The sequence below is a fragment of the Pungitius pungitius genome, chromosome 19 (genome assembly GCF_949316345.1).
Source record: "Pungitius pungitius chromosome 19, fPunPun2.1, whole genome shotgun sequence".
Lineage (NCBI taxonomy): Eukaryota > Metazoa > Chordata > Actinopteri > Perciformes > Gasterosteidae > Pungitius > Pungitius pungitius.
Window position 1 is genome coordinate 6,276,605 of NC_084918.1, and position 17,202 is coordinate 6,293,806.

Sequence of the window (17,202 nt, forward strand, 5' to 3'; positions counted from 1 at the left end):
TATCAGCGATTTCATCAAGCCGGGAAGATATGCATATCATGAATTATTTTGACACCGGGACCTTTTAATTTTCGCCGGCAATATTTCATCCCACCAATCAGCGCCTGGAGTGGTTGTCGGACGTGGCGGTGTCAGAGGACGAGGCTCCCGCCGGCGGATCCAAATCATCCGGGGGGACAATAATGAGCTATGGCCACAATTATGAGCTGCCAGTGTGTGCATGCATCTCATCAAGGCCTCCATGCAAGCTGCTGCAGCGCGCACACACACAGATGCACACGCAGACCTATACACAGACGCTTTGACCTTTGTAATAATACAGATTCTATAATGCAAATCACCTTGCTTGAGAGATAAATACTTGATTCTTTTTTCTGAAGTAAACGTGTATATTACACAGGCAAATATTATTGAACGTACTGCAAAATCAGTCGGTAGGTTATATATTTAGGCCACATTTAGTAAATTATACACAAAAATGATAAAAATCCTTAAAGTACTTAGAGGATTCACTGCTATAAAATTGCAATAGATTATTGGCTGAAATGTTGCCTGGACATATATATAAAATATATAGAAATATTAAAGTAAATAATTGCCAAATCATAGAGGTTATTTGGGTACTATTTTACTATACTAGGCTAGGCATATTATTACATTTCTACTATACACACCAATGTGTATCTTTCCACAGGAATTAGAGCTTGTAACTAGACTAGTTAATAGATGATTGATATTTTAGTTCGTTTTTTAAAGTAATTTGAGTTGCTTGATTGTGAAAAAACAGAATTTATTACTGCCGTAAAACGGATCTATAAAAAGTTCTTAACAGTTAATAACACTTGACAAAGACATCAGTTACACCTCCTCTATAAAAAGGGCCTTAAAAGTGGCATCTTTCACCATGGAGACAAACAGAAATGCTACGGGGTAAAAATACTTTCAGACCCAGGAACTACATTACTTAACATGTCTGTTCCCTTATACACTCACCAGACTACATATGAAGTCATAATGATGCATCACATCCCACAGCACAGGGCAGCGGGTAACTCAATACACTGTGTTTTTACTCCCTGTAGAGCGTGTATTAGGTGAGCAAATTGGATGCTCAAACAGTCAGTCCGCGACCTTCCCTCATCCCGGATGTTGACCCTGGTATAAAGAGAGACATTACATCTCGTTACACAACAACACGACTCCAGCGCTTCGCTGCAGATAAAGAAAAATGTCTCAATTAAATCTTCCCTGGGCCCCCCCCCCCCTCGCTGCCGAAGAGTTATTGCTGCCCGGGTAGCGCTGATCGCTACACTCACACATCCTCAAAAGTTATTTGACATAAATTGCCGGAGTCACATCATTTCCTGCCACGCTCTGAGCGGGATTTACGGCTGATCCCATTGACTGGGAGCTGAACCTCCAATAAAATTCCTCAAGAGCTCATAGGGCCATGAGACGCACCTATCCACCCTCCATCAGCACCTCCCCACCCCCCTCCCCTGAGCGCAGATTAACCATGCAAATACGCACAGGTGGGAGGATGATAGCGACAACACATTTATGCACATTATATGCAACTGGGATGATGTGACCATGAGCGGGATGAGGACAGTGCACGGGACAGGCTGATTGTGTTTTATCTGATGGGGGGGGGGGGAGGGGGCAGGGGTGAAGGCCAAGGTGGTTTCACCAAAGAACTCAAGGAGCGAGAAAAAAGGAAAAATGATCCGTGGCTTTAATTTAAGAGGAGTTCTCTGGAGGATGTCCCCTTTAAAACTTCTGAGAGTTCTATTATAAAGCACATGAACCCTCCAGGAAAATCATTTTAAACGCAAAAATTGGACACGGGGGAGAAAGGTGCACACTCCGTTAACAACTAAAAGCAACCTTATGGCAGCATTAGTCCACTGATGTCACAGCGGGAGGCGAGCCAGGCATGATGTTTGGAGTGCATTGATGGTTATGAGCAGAGCGACCAGATGGAAATGCGGTTTCAGCAGGATCCCCGGCTGCACGGGAAGCCTTAGGTCGTCTAATTACAAACAAGTGTTTTTATGAGATGTTTCCAGATCAAACGATGGACGCCACACTTGGGTTTGTTTTCCTCGCCAGGCTTACTGTCTCTCTCTAGTGGTGAGAAGGGAGAAGTCTCAGCTCGGAGGCCTCTCGGGCCTCTTTGCGGGGGAGACTTAATGTGCAAGAGATTCTGAAACGCGCACGGTACCATGTCAAATTATCTACAGCTCCATCTTCTCCATATTGAGATATTATTTTTGTCATGATTGGAAAAGCTCCAGTATTTCAATAAAGAAAATGTCAGATGGTTAACCCCAGCAGCACTGAATGGTGATTTATCTTTTAAGTAGCTTATTTACAAATCTTCATCAATCAGGTTTAAATCTGTACATAAAACTCTTAAATTTTGATATTTGTTTAAAACACAACTTTTAGATTTTCTTTTGGTTTATATCATTTTGATACAGAATAGTTCTCTGATCTCTGAGAGAAGTGTGAATAAAGGATTAACTTAAAATGCATTGACGAGGTTGCAAAAACTGTCATTCAACAAGCTCTAGAGTCACCACCCCTCCAGCTTGGCACAGCGTTTCATTGGAGGCTCGGCCTCAGCATCATCATCATCATCATCAGCAGCATCAGCATCAGCATCAGTGGCTCCGGGGCCTCCAGCTGGGGCTGGCTGCTGCCTACAAGCACCGGGCGTGCAGAGGTGGTGGGCAGGCCAGAGGATCGCCCCGGGGCACCTCACTTATGCCCCAGTAAAGAAATAGGATTGTCGCCCCCCCCCACCACACACACACACCCCCCCCCTGTCTCTACTACCCCTCCCTCCCTCGCTCTCTCTCTCTCTCTCTCTTCAGCAATTTGATTTGACAAAGTAAACCCTGGATTGCTGGTGTCACCACTGCACATGCCATGAAGAGTATTATGTGTAAACCACCGGGAGATGATTGCTCAAGAGCTCCTCGGTAAATTCAGCAAAACTATACTAAAAAAACAAAAAAAAAACAGCATAAGACACATTCTGATTTTAAGTTTATGATCGTTTGCATCAACAGTCTATGGCAATGTACACGTTTAGGATCCGCAGGGCATTATATTACATTTGATGACAGACACAGGAAGTCTGTACACATGGTTACATTAAGGTTTGTTTGTTTTTCTTTTCATTCTTTATAGACATGGTTAATCTAGCAGTTGAGGGAAATTTACACTTTGATCAACATGTAAGAACAGTCCTAAGAAACAGTTATTTCTTTGCAGTTGAGAGCAACAATTTAAAAAAAATTAAATTACAAGATGTAACTTTGAGATTCTGTCTGTGCCAATAGATGGACAGATAGAGATGTTTTAATACTGATGATAATCCTAATTTGGAACCTTTTATTCCCAAAATATTTTGAAGGTTGATGCTGTTCTACAACTACATGTAATGCAAAAAATACTATTGCTGTTGCAGAGAATAACCCCCAACAGTTCAGATTATTCAGGTCATTCTGTGCCATTCCACTATCCGCTTGACCTCAACCAACTGTGACATCTCCGCACCACCAGAACAATAAAAGTCACTTGGTCAGCATGGTATATAATAATCATTAATGACACCCACACAAGTCAGAGGAGATGATAATTAAACCTGGAGTGAGTCATGGGGCTAAACGAAAGGAATAAAGTCACTAAGAGTGTCAGGGTTAGCTGTGTAATCTTATGTGATGACAGAAAATGCAAATCAGTGTTACAGAAAGAGAACAAAAAATTCCTTCACATGGAAGGTTTGAGATTTTAGGGAACCAGGCACAATTTACAAAATGTACATAACCCCACCGTTCCAGTATAGCACTACTGCTCATATGAGTGAGTCCTCTGTACGCGTGTGTGTGTGTGTGTGTGTGTGTGTGTGTGTGTGTGTGTGTATGGGAGCGTGCACCAGTGTGATCTTTGCTCTTAAGGACACTGCCGGCTAAGCTAAGACATTGAACTGAACCGGTGGGACAACGATACTGTGGAAATGTCAGTGGGAGTCCAGGTGACACGGGAAAGCGATCAGGTTTGTCTTCTAGATGCTGGTCGAGGGATTTACTAATACTACAGAAGAATATAAGGCGCCGTGCAGTTCACCGCCGCTGCGGAGAGTCCAGCTCGACACGGCGTTTTGAATAGTTAGGGACCTTCCTTCCTTCCTTCCGTGTGCGACAAACCAATTTGTGTGGGCTGGGGTTGAGTGGGCGGCGCGGCCTCTTGCTGGCGTCCAGTTTACCGTTACTACCGACAAGACGTCCCTCGTGAGGCTTAAAGAGGAAGAAGGTGGCGGCGGCTGCCACCTCGGATGCGTTTGCGGAAATTATTTGAATGACTGATGGGGAAAAAAAAAAAGAAAAAAAAAAAAACATAGCTAATATGTTTGAAAGTAAAATGTCAAAAAAGGCACACACAAATGTCACAGATCTAGGCAATTCGGGCAAGATTGGCACAAATACTCTGCATGCTAATAAAACTGAGGGGCGAAGGAAGAAAATTAATAACTGTATTTGAAAATGTACGCCAAAAAAGAGAGCGAAAGAGAGAAAAACTCCGATGGAGAGTAGACCACCGCAGGAGACAAAGCAAAAATCATGCAAAAAAGGGAACTCCCAATTTTCAACGTGCTCAAAACCGGCCTTCGGCAACATTTTGACGCGCCGCACGTCCCCCTCGGTCAGCGAGGCGACAGGTTTGGTTTCGGCTGCACACGAGTCCTCTGGCCGTGTCTCGTGGGATTCAGAGCTGTGCACAGCCAGCAGCAGGATGAGTAGCCTCATGTTGTACACGTGTTAAATGTTATCGTAGGTTCCACTCGGCAGTCCACACACACACGCGGCCGGGTTCTGCTCGCGTGGCGGCGGGGAGTCTAGGCTAGCGTGTGGCCGTGAGGGGGGACGGGGGGGGGGGGCGGTGCTTCGTCCGGGACAACGCTGAGAGATGCTAAGGCTTCGGCTGGATGAGTAAAAAACCGGGAGCGGAGAGGTGGGGGAGGGGGGAGGAAAAGAAATAAACACCGGAAGTGGTCACCAGTAAAAAGAGCGGGTCAGGAAGTTGGCGGCCGTGTTGAGCCAGCCCACGCCGTCTGTGATGGAGCCCACGCGCGTGACGGCTTTGTCCTGCTCCTCGGAGGGACTCTCCTCCTCGGGCAGATAGTCCGGGATGTCTGTGTTCTCCTCCACCAGCGCCTCCGAGCCCTCCTGGAATGGCAAGATCAGCTGCGCGGAGACACAAGAACACAAAATACATAAATAAATAAAGTGTGGAAGTATGCAGCTTATCAGTCCTAGTTGTGGAATTAACGTAAATCAGAGTATGGAGCCTAATGGTCCTCAGCTTAAGTCCCACTGCATGAGTGAGTCTGGTCTGACCCCTGCTGGCCACATTTATTCATGACTTTTTTTGTGTCCATTGAAGACTCAACATTTGAGCAATAACTATCAGAACTCTTTAAAGACTTTTGACAAACAAAACACTTTGGCATCATATAAGTCATCAGCAAATACAGCTTCTCTAAATTCAAGTTCCAAAGCTGTAACACTGCTGTTAAAAAAAGAAAAGAAAAAAGGTGCAACCGGGATTGGTTTGGCAAAAAGAAACTAGCCCACAGGCCGAGGCCGAGATGTGACTAGCTAATCATGTCAGTGTGAATAAGTCTCAGCCGCAGGCAAGGGCCACCCTCCCTGTACGGAGACTTATCCACTGAAAAAACAAGTCTCATGCAGAGCCATTTAAGGTAAACAATACAGATGCTAGAGTTTATTTTGTTTGTAAATCTCAGAGATCTCAGCTGTTCTTACCTCTTCCCCGCCCTCCGTCCTCACCACCTGCTGAGCAATCATCACTTTGGTGGACTTGATAGCTGTGCCCAAAGCCTGGGAAGGAAAAACAAAAACTATTTTATTTGTGTTTTGTACTTCATTTCATTTTACTGTCTTCAGCTCAAACATTAGCAGAATACTTTGGGTAAAAAGAACGTATGTTTGATTTGTTATGAGAACATTTTCATAGATTTTAGGCAAACCAGACATTTTATGATCATACTTATCAATTACGTGCAAGTGATCAATACCAGCATGTGGAATACCGGCTTGGAGCATAAAAGTGATATTTTTATATGGTATATAAATATCATGTTACTAATACACATTATTGTGTCGATAATAGAGTGCTTCTCAAATCCAGCTTTTCCACACTTGTTAAATCGTCTATTTTTACCTCCCAAAAAAACACAACCCTAAATACACAAAACTGGACAGATGGTGAAATAAGCAACTGGTATTCACCAATATTACAAGTGAAAATCCTGCAAGGGGGTTCCCTGAAGTTCCTGAAGGACGTTGTGCCTCCTTACCTCCGCTGTGAGGTCCGAGCGGATCCTCACGACGCATCTCTTGACAGCCATCTGGAAGGTGAAGCTGATGACCCCTCGAATTTTCAGCAACGCCGCCTCGCAAAGGCTCCTTCGAGCCTGACAACGGAGCAAAGGTACGAGTAGATGTGTGAGGACAGTCGGGGGCCAACATGTCATGGGTTAAGGGCACGAGTGCACTATAGAGTAGAACCCTGGAAATGCGGATGATGCAGAATCAGCCATAGTTGAGTCAAAAAGGGGCCATGAAAACACATTTTTTAAAGCATTACACTGCTACAGTGTGCCAGGCTATGGCTCCCAGCCTCCAGTGATGTGTGTTTCCAGCACAGCAGAGGCCGTCTGTCTGCTGTAATGTTATCTGGCTGGGCGCAAGCGTCCCGCAGAGCGACATTCGGGTTCAATCTCCACGCCCTGCTGTTCAATGGCTGACATTTCCAGCCTGACCCCCTTCACCTGGGGTCGGGCTGCTGCTCGGAAATCTCATAACACCGACAATCGCCAAAGCCAACGCGACAGCCCGAGAAAGAGATTTGTGCGCATCAGCAGACGTTGGGTTGTGTCGGGGGACGAGCGCACCCCGTGAACACTCACAGAGTCATCCAGTCCGTCGATGTGCAGCACCACCGTTTTGGCCCTCTTGTTGTTGGAGCCCAGGAAGAACTGGGCTTTACGCTGGCAGGAGGCAGCCGCCGCCTCGGCCTGTTCGGCCTCTTCTTTACCGGCCAACTGCAAGATCTCATAGATCTCAGAGGCCAGCAGTTTGGTCTCCCCAGGTGACGTACTCCTGTGAGCGTGTGTGTGTGTGTGTGAGAGAGAGAGAGAGAGACACAGCGAGAAAGTGGAAACAATTAATTACATTGTTTAATGTGGTATATGTACATGTGGTCAGTGGTGTATTTGGTGCACTGCAGTTAAACGGAGGCATATTTATTGACTAGAGTTGGTAGATTGGAAACTGTGCAGCTTTAAAAAAGACCTTATTACAGTTATTACTCCTCATCTCATAATGTAATTTATTTCAAACCGATATTAATTAAGGATATTAATTCTGATGCAAAAGCTGACAAATGTTGGCGCCTGTATGCCTTTGTGGGGAAAAAAAAAATGGGGGCTAAACTTGGAATTAAATAATTTAGTACCAATTTTGTTGGCAACAAACTGCCGGTGGAGATGTGAACCTCAACAGTGGCAACCAACACAAAGACAGTGTTGTTCCCTAGCACACAACATCCAAAGTTCTAATCAAGCCTATTCAGCACTTCGGTTGGGTTTTTACTGCACGTTTAGCAAAAGAAAACCACTGCAGAGGATTATATTTCAGCGGGCCGTAGCTTTCCTTAAAAGGAAGCACATGAGGTCAGTTGCACTAGCTGATATTTTGTGCGGGATCCTGAGAGAAACCTGCAGGCAGGAATGCTTTATATGTTATCAAGTCATCACTCCTCCTATAGTAACCAGACATGACATCAGCTGTCTGGCACGGCTGCCCTCTGGGACCTCTGTGGCTCCCAGGCGCTGCACAACACATCTCGACGTTGGCTCCACGGAGGCCAAACACCCTCCTGGATTAAAGCGCACGTCCATTCTTCGCGTCTATGCATCGGGTGAAGAGGCAACGTCGTCTTGAGCTTCAGATCTGGACGTGTTGAAGGATAAAAAAATGAAGAAAAATTTTTTTATTCACACCTGTTTGGTGCAACAGGGCCGGATGCTCCCCCTCAGCCATGTGTTCCCACTCTGTCCAGCTATGATCGACCTCTACCCAAAGTCAGATTGACTGGACTGCGAGCAAGAAAAGCTGCTGCCGTTTCTGCGGGGCCCCTTTTGATGCCAGCCGAAGTGACTGGCCCCACTCCGGGGCCAGCGAGAGCTTTGCCGCGGGAAGCAAAGGGGGAGGGGAAGGCATAATCACACGGGCTACAGCCGGCCACTTGCGCATAGGTCTGTTCCTATCAGGGCGCTGATGAGGACCAGCAGTCACTTAGCAAAGCTGCCCGGGACCCTCCGGTGACACCAGCTATCTGGAGCACAACACCTCCTCAAACCAGCCATGACGACGACACGACATTGGTCACCAGAGTGTGTTGGTCCTGCTTTTGTTCAATGCTTCCAAGGAAATACCTACAAATGACACAACCGCTTAAAACAAAAGCACCAAAGATAATATGATTAATATACCAAGTGAGCCGAGTGAGCCACATCTGCAAAATAAACCGCCAACTCCACAACAAAACGAAAACGAGTATGAGCGCATATGAGTAAAAACATGCGAGTTGACTCATCAAGACAATTGAGTAATAGGTGGCCAGAAGCATTAAAATCCATAAGATGCAGAAGCAGCAGTTTAACTGTTTAGCACCCTACTATCATTCAACTTTAATAATGCTCATCCTGACATGGCCAATGGAAGGACATCGACCTGTCTGGAAAATCAGCAGACTGGCACATATTGCCCGTGCAAAACAAAAGAAATACTAGGTTACGGTTTTAGGTAAAGAAAGTGCATAGTGAGCATGTGTGTGTGTGAGTGTGTGCGCGCGTTGTGGCGGTGACAGGGACTTGCTTCTGCATGACATTCTGCAAACTCAGCATCATGCCCAGCTCGCCCTTCATCTTCTCCCTGTTGGCTCGACATTCTGCCAGGTAACGCACGGCCTGCAAGGACAAGGGCAACTGTTATCTATACGGCTCGAAATGCTGACACAAATAAATAAACAAATAAGAGAAAGAGTGTTTGTATTTAAATATTGCATAACTAAAATAAATACACATGCACTGAGCCTGTGTTTACACTTCACAGGTCACGCCATGGAGCAGCGGTTACATAAAGCCACTTTGGACGTGTTCTCGCAGTAGGAGTCATCTGCTGTACCAAGAGAGTGGCAGTGGAAGCGGGGAGAGGTCGCTAAATCAACACAACCCTTTGCGTTGGGCGGTCACCGAAAAACAGACGGCAGAGGCCGCCATTGGACAGTGATGTTAAATATGAGGCTGTTTTGAAGCCACCATGTATGGGCCTGTGACAGGGGCCAAATCCCAATGTCCAACTTAAAACCTGAAACCCCAAACCTTCAGGCACTCACCTGTGGGAGAGGCTGTAAATGCCTGATCTATCACGTTACCCTGGAAATGTTATACGTTATGTTCAATTGTAGGTATTTACTGATATGAACCTCTTCCAGGCATTTGCATCACAAGATGAATGCAATTAATCATATAGTCTATTTTATGTTTTTTGACAAAACAGCGTTAAAGAAATGAATAGACACAGCCAGCTGTTTTATGTAGCCTCTGATGGCATTCATCTTATTTAATGTGTTTTAATGCACCGTCTTTAATCCTGATGTTATGTGTATGTAAATGTAATATGCCAGATTACAAACGGACAAATCTAATGAACCAGCTGATGTGAATATTTCAACTAGCATGTTTATATAACTAATTCTTTGTACGGCGTCAAACCTTATAGTTAAGCAACAGCAACTGTCTGGAATGCAAAAAGACTTGTGTGTGAATGTATTAAATATGGCTGCGGCTCACCAATAGTGCCGAGTAGACGACCTGCGGATTGGGGTGGTCCAAAAAAAGGATGAGACCCGGGAGACAGCCTTGGTCTTCTACTATGGCTCTTCGGTTCAGGGGGTCTGCGGCAAGATCTCGCAGCTGGTTCACCACAGTCAGTGCATCCAGCTCCGCACTCATGGTGCCTCTTGTCTTGATGCCACGCACATCAAAACAACCTCTTCCCTCTACTGAGAAAGAGGTGAATGTTTATTATACAAACCACGGCTCCAGATGATTGTTATTTGACCTGCAGATTGTCAGTTCATTATTAGAAATACCAAATGTCCATTGTAATTTATAAAGTCCAAGGTTCAAAATTGGTTTTATTTTTAACTCCCACATACTTTCAATGATATTAAAGAATCAATAAAAGAAAAGATTCACAATTGGGGTGATTAATCTGAACCCTCAATGTTTTTCCTTTGTCAAAGTTCACATGAATTGTCAAAATTGTTGGCGAATATTTTTGTCATTCAACTAAATTAAATCAATGAATCACCCAAATGTTACACCACACACACAAAATTGTGTGGAATGTGTATACACAAAATATAATAATGCATATTTAAATAAATTAAATAAGGATACACATTGAAAAAGGAAGTACCGGTGGCATGCAGAAAGTATTAACTTAAACGTTACTACAATCCCAATTCCTTGGACCGTGTTTTACTGATTTTTGGAGCTGCAGAGGCTTTATATCAGCGACATCCTCTGACATGTGTGACTGATGAGGCACGTTTGTAGATGTACATCCGTGTTTTTAGTCATATGCATCAATAAATCCGTCGTTGTCACGAGGAAGTGCTTTTAGCTTAGCACGCTTTGAAAGGGACATTTTAAAGTCCTGTGGTTTAACCACTGGCTACTCTGCCAAGACAATCATGTGATTTTGTAAGTCAAAATACAAATACTGGTTGTTTGCCAGAGACACTTTCTACGACCCCCAACCTCACCTCAACACACGCCCTATCGCACAGAGGCGATTCAGCAGCTAAGCTAAGCTAGCTAACGTTACTTGACAATGCCAGCATACCTTTTTGACAGTTTTCTGTAAACGCATGAGACAACCCCGATTGACTTCAGTTCCAAAAGATTCAAAAAGGACGTAACAAAAAGTTCAGATGCCACCTTAAAAACTACTGTAACAAAATAATGTCACTGACGCTGGGCCTGAGCCTCTTCCTTTCCTATGCTTTTCAGCTAGCGACCGTGGCCAGTGTTTGGGTTTTGTGGGACATCAGCGGGTACCGTTGTTTTGACAATCATGACGTCCCGGTTTTCCACAATAACCTGAGCGGCTGTGCGCATCTCATTCCCGGCGCGATATATAGAGAGACAAAACGAACACACACATGCATTCCGGTAGTTGATTGGACGGGATAATCTGACAGACCGTTATACGATCCAATCGTATGATACGCAGTCGACTGACTTTATCCATCAATCAACTTGAATAACCAATGAGGACAGTCCATGGCCACAACCTAGCTGTCGTTATCCGTGTATTCCCCGAATTTTCCTCCTCCCACAAATGTACCACCTTAGCTATCCGTCAGTGGAAAATCCACAATCACGAAAAAAGTAATCTTCCAGCGTCAGTCAAAGTAAGTAAATTCCAAAGTTGTTCACACCCACCGATCATCGATATGAATGAAACGTTTACGTGTTGTTATCCACCACACGGCAAGGGCAAAGTCAGTAATTACGCGGAACTTTAACATTTGCTAATAGATGTGTCGGCGCGTGAAGTTGGCTGTAGTTCGCGAGCTCCCGCTATCCTGGTTAGCATTTTTTAGCTTAAGCTATATACACGTTAGCTAACTTATGTTACCCGTTCCCTTTAGCTAACCCATTAGCCTGTAGCATGTATACGTTACACTCTACCTGACGTTACTAACTGCGACTTAGTCACCTTTACACGTTTCTTCGTGGCCTTAATTAACGTTACGCGATTGAGTTTTTAATGTAAATGTACAAACACCCGTAAAAAGTAGCAAAGCTTGTAACTGTTAGTAATCCAACTATAACGGGTATTAACTTCTGTCTATGTATCTTTGATCAACCTGACGTTATAGCGACCTGCCCTCTACTGCCTTTGCTAATAGAAAAAATGTATGTTATATGGAGTTATATAAAAGATACAATAACTTTTATATAGTAAGCTTGTTTTTTTCTAATTACAATTACCTCAACCAGTTATTGGCAACGATTAGAATAATGGAAAGGTATTTGTTGTTGTTTTCTGTACCACCATGGACTCATACAGCACGTATGTGTACGTACAGGAGCGTCTTGTCGCGGATGCGTAAAGCTCATCAAGACGTCCTTGTTAGGTTAAAGTTTCAAGTTTTAAATGCATTAAAACTTCTCCCTCTTTCCATGTGTTTCCTTCAGAGGACCGTTTGGTGATGACGTCCCTCGGGGTTTGGGCGCCGTCCATCTGTCAGAGATGAGTAGAGACCACCCACGGGTCGAAATGGACCTGGTATGTGACCATCCGTGCTAAAAGCATGAATCCCATGAATGCAATCCAAAATGAGATGTGTTAGTCTAACGTGGATGCTGATACACGCCGTTGTACCTTTTTTTTTCTGGCTCTCCTCTGAAGGCCCAACGTTACGGTCTCTCATGTGCAAAGTCTGAGAAAAGGCTTGAACCGGTGAATGTTTCCACTAGAATGCAGCAAACCATATAGTGTCTTAATGAAATTCTAATGAACTGATTTTTTTGTTTTTCCTTTCATAATGTGAGGATGGGTTTCATCTTTTTGTTTTGTAGGCTTTTGGATCAGCCAAGTCTTATGGGTCCTCGAGAAGTATTGTGAGGAGAATAGCCTCGAGTCTTCCTTTCGATCCCTGCCCCAGGGTTCATTTTCAGGTGAGGAAAAGTTACCATGATGATCGTTGTTATACTGTTGGTTCATTCAATATACAGACCAGTCGGCCTGTAGTATGCATATCTAGTATTTCAAGATAAAAGCATGCTCCTGGCAACTGTTATTGTAACCCTGCCTCGGTTTCTGTCCCTAAGGCTATCTCTCTTGACTTCTGAAAGCACAGCCATGTCACTACAAGTCAAACACGCACCTCCAGTGTTTGTTTACCACAGGATGTCTGTCTGTTTTCATTTTATGAACCATAAACAGAATGGATCAAGTCATTAGTACAGTGAAATGTGTCCAAATGTCAACTTTGGAAAAGAAAATTACCCCTATGACTATGACTATGTAGCTATCTATTTCAATTCATTGGTGTGTCATTTTTAAATATAACTGAATTGCTTCTCTTTACTTTTCTGTCTCTTTCAACACAACTTTGTCTTTTCTTCCTATCATTTGTCTTTGTCCCCAGCTACCTTTCCTAGCTTGGAGGAATGCAGTATGTCTGCTTTAGGTCAGTGTTGAGTAACCTTCAGTCACTTTGTGTGCGATTTAAGACACTGACAACTGAGCTACCTTCTAACTTACCGGAACCTTTCTTTAACATTATAGATTCCTTCCGTGTCTCCTCCCTTTGAACTGCCCTTATTTCCTTTTCATATTCAATGACTCCCTTTATTAGTTGTGGTGCAGTAGCGTGACGTGGCGTGTGCTTTTCTCTGCCATGTTTTCTGTATTTTTTTTGTCTAAATGCTGATCATGGCTGCTCCCTCCCTGACAGCTTTATCCGTACAACGAGGACGCCGGTGTCCTGATCGGCGCAAGGAGGCAGAGCGGTTTGGTGGCCTCTCTGGCTGATGTCGCCTGGCTCGACAGGAACGAGGAGGAAGACGATGAAGGCTCCTTTGGCAGACACAGGTGAGAGTGGGACGGTTGGACTTGTGGGATATTTGCAGCATTGTGTGTAAGAATGTACCGTTTTCTGTAAGGAGGATCTAGTTAAAGGGCACTTCTCCCCATTGAAGCAGGTCAGCGATCCCAGCGGGACTCGTGTTTCGAGCTCGCCAGCCTCATCCTCAGAGACCAGCCTTGGCGCGCCAAAGGTCACTGCCAAGCCTGCATCAGGGGCCTCCGGACCCCGAGGGGCCAACGGCCACCAACGATGAGGCCATTCAGAAAATCGGCGCGCTGGAGACAGAACTTGCCAAACTCCGAGCTCAGATAGCACAAATCGTTTTGGCTCAGGAAAGGACCACTCAACCAGGTATCTCTTACACAGCCCTAAAAAAAACCCTTTCTGAATGGCATTCATTTAAAGGCATTCATTTGTTTCCCTTAATTTACTCCACTGCAGCAATATAGCATTTCCTCTAGATTTCCTCTAGATGGCAGCAGATGTTCACATGTCACACCGCTTTTAAGATTTTCCCTTTCCTTTGTTTCACCTCAGCTGCTGCCACAGGGGCACATCCACCTCCCCCTCCACCCTGTGGCACTCTGCCTCCCCCTCCCCCACCACCTCCGCCACCACCACTACCTCCACCCATGGGTCTTCAGCGGGCATTTTCTGCCATTGACTTGATAAAGGAGCGCAGAGGGAAGAAGGGAGACTGGCAGACACTTCTGGATTCACAACCAGCTGTCCCCAGCATGCTCGACGTCCTAAAAGACATGAGCAAAGTCAAGTTGCGATCCGTCAAAAGGTACTGAAAAGGAGAAAAGGTTTTTTTTAAGGTAATACAAATAGGTGTTTATGATCTGTCTCTGTTTGAAGGAAAAAACATAGATTCAACTTGAGCTGAGACATATTCACCTCGTTTTAGAATGCATCTTCAGATGAGCACACGTAGACTTCTATCGTATTGATCAGCTGCCGTAAACGGGAAGTCATGCCTTGTACGACACAAATAACTCGTCACTAATCCTTTGTCATCGCTCTCGTTAACGGCCCCGCAGTCGGCCGGGGGACTGTGAAGCCAAAGGGAAGTGCAGCGAGCCCATAGACGCCGCATCCCTCATCGCCGAGGCCCTGAAACGCAAGTTCGCCCACCGCCACCGACACGACAGCGAACAAGGAGACCAGGAGGACTTCAAACTTCCCGTTTCAGAAGGGAAACCTCGGACTGAAACCCCTTCGGTGAGAGACGCTTTAGTACTCGTCGCTGTTCCGCCGCTGTAAGGTCGGCCATTAATGAGGGATGTTGTTTCTCGGGGGAGGGAAAAAAATCTTGAATCAGTCTTCTGTCTGTCTTCACAGTTTGGGCAGCACATGTTGAAGTCAACTGGAAAAAAGAAGCTGCTCTGATCAGCTGATTGGGATCTCGAGGTCCAGATGTGCCGCGGACACTTAAGCGTCTTATCACCCTCTTAATATGAGCTGTTTCTTTCTGTGGAACGAAGGAATCAGCCTGAAGTGGATGGCGGGCTGCTCCAAGTACCCGCCCTCTCACAGGGTCGTATCAGAGTCATCTTCACCATCTGTTTATTGCACTTTTATAATGTTAGCTTTCTGTTTTACAAACTGAATGTTTTCGTGTTGAATAGTTTAAACCTCTGTCCTGAGGGACGCGGTCAGAAGCAACACTACCAAATCGATAATCTTTATAAGTGTTATTGTTCATCATCTTTTTTGTTGAACTTGTTGCACATTTGATTCTTTTTGCATTACCATTTTAACGAGACTGTGAAAGCTGAAGAGTTCTTCCGCCACAGAAGAAAGTAAGCTTTCTTACTTGAAGAATATTGTGCTGTATTGATCGACTAATTTATGATTGGGATCCTATTTATGTTGCCATTTAAGTAAATAATTAAGATTTTTAACAGAGCTAATTATGTCTTATGATTGGTCAGTCGTTATTAATCCCTGGTGTCTTTTAGACGACTTTGTACTTTATTTGTTGAGTCTGTGTGAGTTGTGTCTCAGTTGCCTGTCTTGTCAGGGCTTGTGTGTCTTAGTTGACATCACTTATCTCTTCAGTACGATCTGTTTAAGAGCCAAAGACATTCCAATGATGACCTGCGAGATTCTGCCTTTCACTGCTACATATCTTTTCCCTTCCGTTAGTGAAGTTCATGGTGAAAATTCTTTCACAGACATGACTCAGTTCAACATAATCAGTGAAGAAATACTGTATTATGGTAACTTTCTATATTGAAAAGACATTTTAGTGGTGATTCTAAGGTACCCATAGTTATAAATATTACAACGGTATATATTATGTATAAATGTATTTTCATGCCTCATGCTTTTGAAAGACACTAAACGGCCTTTGATGTTTTTAGCTACTTGTTCAAAGTGACTGCACAGAATCAGTTCTGTTCATTATGCCAGTGTAGTTGCTGCTATAAGTCAACTCAATTATTGCAGTTTTATTAGGGAACGTGGACTGCGTGGGTCAGTCGGACTTTGGAGAAAACTTGTTGAATAAAAATGTGTTCCATCATTTCCTGCTTTGGTGTATATGTGTCAAATACCCTCTAATGAATATCACTTACTTTATTAAATTGCTCCTAAATGGTTTGCATTTGTCAAGAGATCAAAGATAGTAACTAAAGTATTAAACTACATGCTTTAACTGAAAATTAAAATTAAAATATCTTCCACAACAGGTTTTATTATTCAAATCGAAACTGCAACAGGCACGTATCAAAAAGGTCAATACAGCAAAGCTTTTACAAAATCTGGTTCGACACTGAAGTCTTCCCAAAAATGGCTGTCTCAACAAATTGTAAACAGTTTTTTTTTTTTTTTTCAACAGTCTTACAGCACTTACATCAAAAATACAAATCAGCTAAAGTAAGAAAAGCACCTGTTATCTTTCAAAATGTTTAAACACCCACACATTGTTGTGCCACTATATTGAATCAGAGTAGACGAACCAAAACAAAGAAAGGGAATGTTCAAAGTCACTCGGCCATTTTGTTTCCGTACGAAAAAAAGAAAAAAGACAGCTGGAGTTGTTCCTCACAACAAAAAGGCAAAGGGATCGGACCGTGCATTCAAAGACGAGCACGCCATGCACGTGATGGGAACAGGAGCTGGTTTGGTCACTTAGCGTAGTTTGTGCATAGTTATAAGGCATCAATCGAGCAGTCCTTTAGGTTGCATGTGGCTGTGAGACATTCTGCGGAGAGGGAGAGTCTTAGTAGATCCTGGCCAGGAACACTAAACCAACAACAACAACAACAACAACAACAACCCTGCATCGTCCGCAATCACACCCCCCTCCCCCCACACCCCCCTTCTGGCAAAACCCTGAGCGAGTCGAGTTGCGTGGAGTGGTTCCAGGTGAGATGCATGTGCAGCGAGTAACTGCTCTCCAGTCTGGGAGGGAAGCTCCTCATC

At 44.3% G+C, this 17,202-nt stretch overlaps 2 protein-coding genes across 4 annotated transcripts; one reads left to right on the forward strand and one right to left on the reverse strand.

Annotated features, from left to right (window-relative positions):
* Positions 1-3,037: 3,037 nt before the first annotated feature.
* On the reverse strand, positions 3,038-11,242 carry armc1 (armadillo repeat containing 1). 2 transcript variants are annotated; one of them, XM_037455301.2, is made up of 7 exons: positions 11,013-11,242; positions 9,953-10,161; positions 8,976-9,067; positions 7,004-7,196; positions 6,392-6,508; positions 5,838-5,912; positions 3,038-5,255 (listed from the first exon to the last, which is right to left on the reverse strand). In XM_037455301.2, exons 2-7 carry the CDS (start codon positions 10,112-10,114, stop codon positions 5,064-5,066), a joined length of 831 nt encoding a protein of 276 aa, XP_037311198.1. In that variant the 5' UTR covers positions 10,115-10,161; positions 11,013-11,242; the 3' UTR covers positions 3,038-5,063. The 2 variants fall into 2 exon arrangements, with proteins under 2 accessions (XP_037311198.1, XP_037311196.1); XM_037455299.2 differs by having other exon boundaries at positions 9,953-10,164; positions 11,013-11,237.
* A 196-nt stretch (positions 11,243-11,438) lies between these two features.
* mtfr1 (mitochondrial fission regulator 1) lies at positions 11,439-16,383 on the forward strand. 2 transcript variants are annotated; one of them, XM_037455297.2, is made up of 8 exons: positions 11,439-11,583; positions 12,374-12,464; positions 12,758-12,856; positions 13,639-13,775; positions 13,883-14,121; positions 14,308-14,560; positions 14,814-14,994; positions 15,115-16,383. In XM_037455297.2, the coding sequence occupies exons 2-8, from the start codon at positions 12,429-12,431 to the stop codon at positions 15,160-15,162; spliced, it is 993 nt and encodes a 330-aa protein (XP_037311194.2). In that variant the 5' UTR covers positions 11,439-11,583; positions 12,374-12,428; the 3' UTR covers positions 15,163-16,383. The 2 variants fall into 2 exon arrangements, with proteins under 2 accessions (XP_037311194.2, XP_037311195.2); XM_037455298.2 differs by having other exon boundaries at positions 13,886-14,121.
* The last annotated feature ends 819 nt before the right edge of the window (positions 16,384-17,202 follow it).

What these genes read in the sequence shown, in the direction of transcription:
- mtfr1 (XM_037455297.2), top strand. Translation starts at nt 12,429, where the DNA reads ATGAGTAGAGACCACCCACGGGTCGAAATGGACCTG. An exon ending in CACGGGTCGAAATGGACCTG is followed by an intron (nt 12,465 to 12,757) that starts GTATGTGACCAT and finishes TTTGTTTTGTAG; the next exon opens with GCTTTTGGATCAGCCAAGTC. An exon ending in GGCTCCTTTGGCAGACACAG is followed by an intron (nt 13,776 to 13,882) that starts GTGAGAGTGGGA and finishes TCCCCATTGAAG; the next exon opens with CAGGTCAGCGATCCCAGCGG.
- armc1 (XM_037455301.2), bottom strand. Translation starts at nt 10,114, where the DNA reads ATGAGTGCGGAGCTGGATGCACTGACTGTGGTGAACCAGCTGCGAGAT. An exon ending in TTGCAGAATGTCATGCAGAA is followed by an intron (nt 7,197 to 8,975) that starts GCAAGTCCCTGT and finishes ACACGCTCACAG; the next exon opens with GAGTACGTCACCTGGGGAGA. An exon ending in TCGACGGACTGGATGACTCT is followed by an intron (nt 6,509 to 7,003) that starts GTGAGTGTTCAC and finishes CTCCGTTGTCAG; the next exon opens with GCTCGAAGGAGCCTTTGCGA.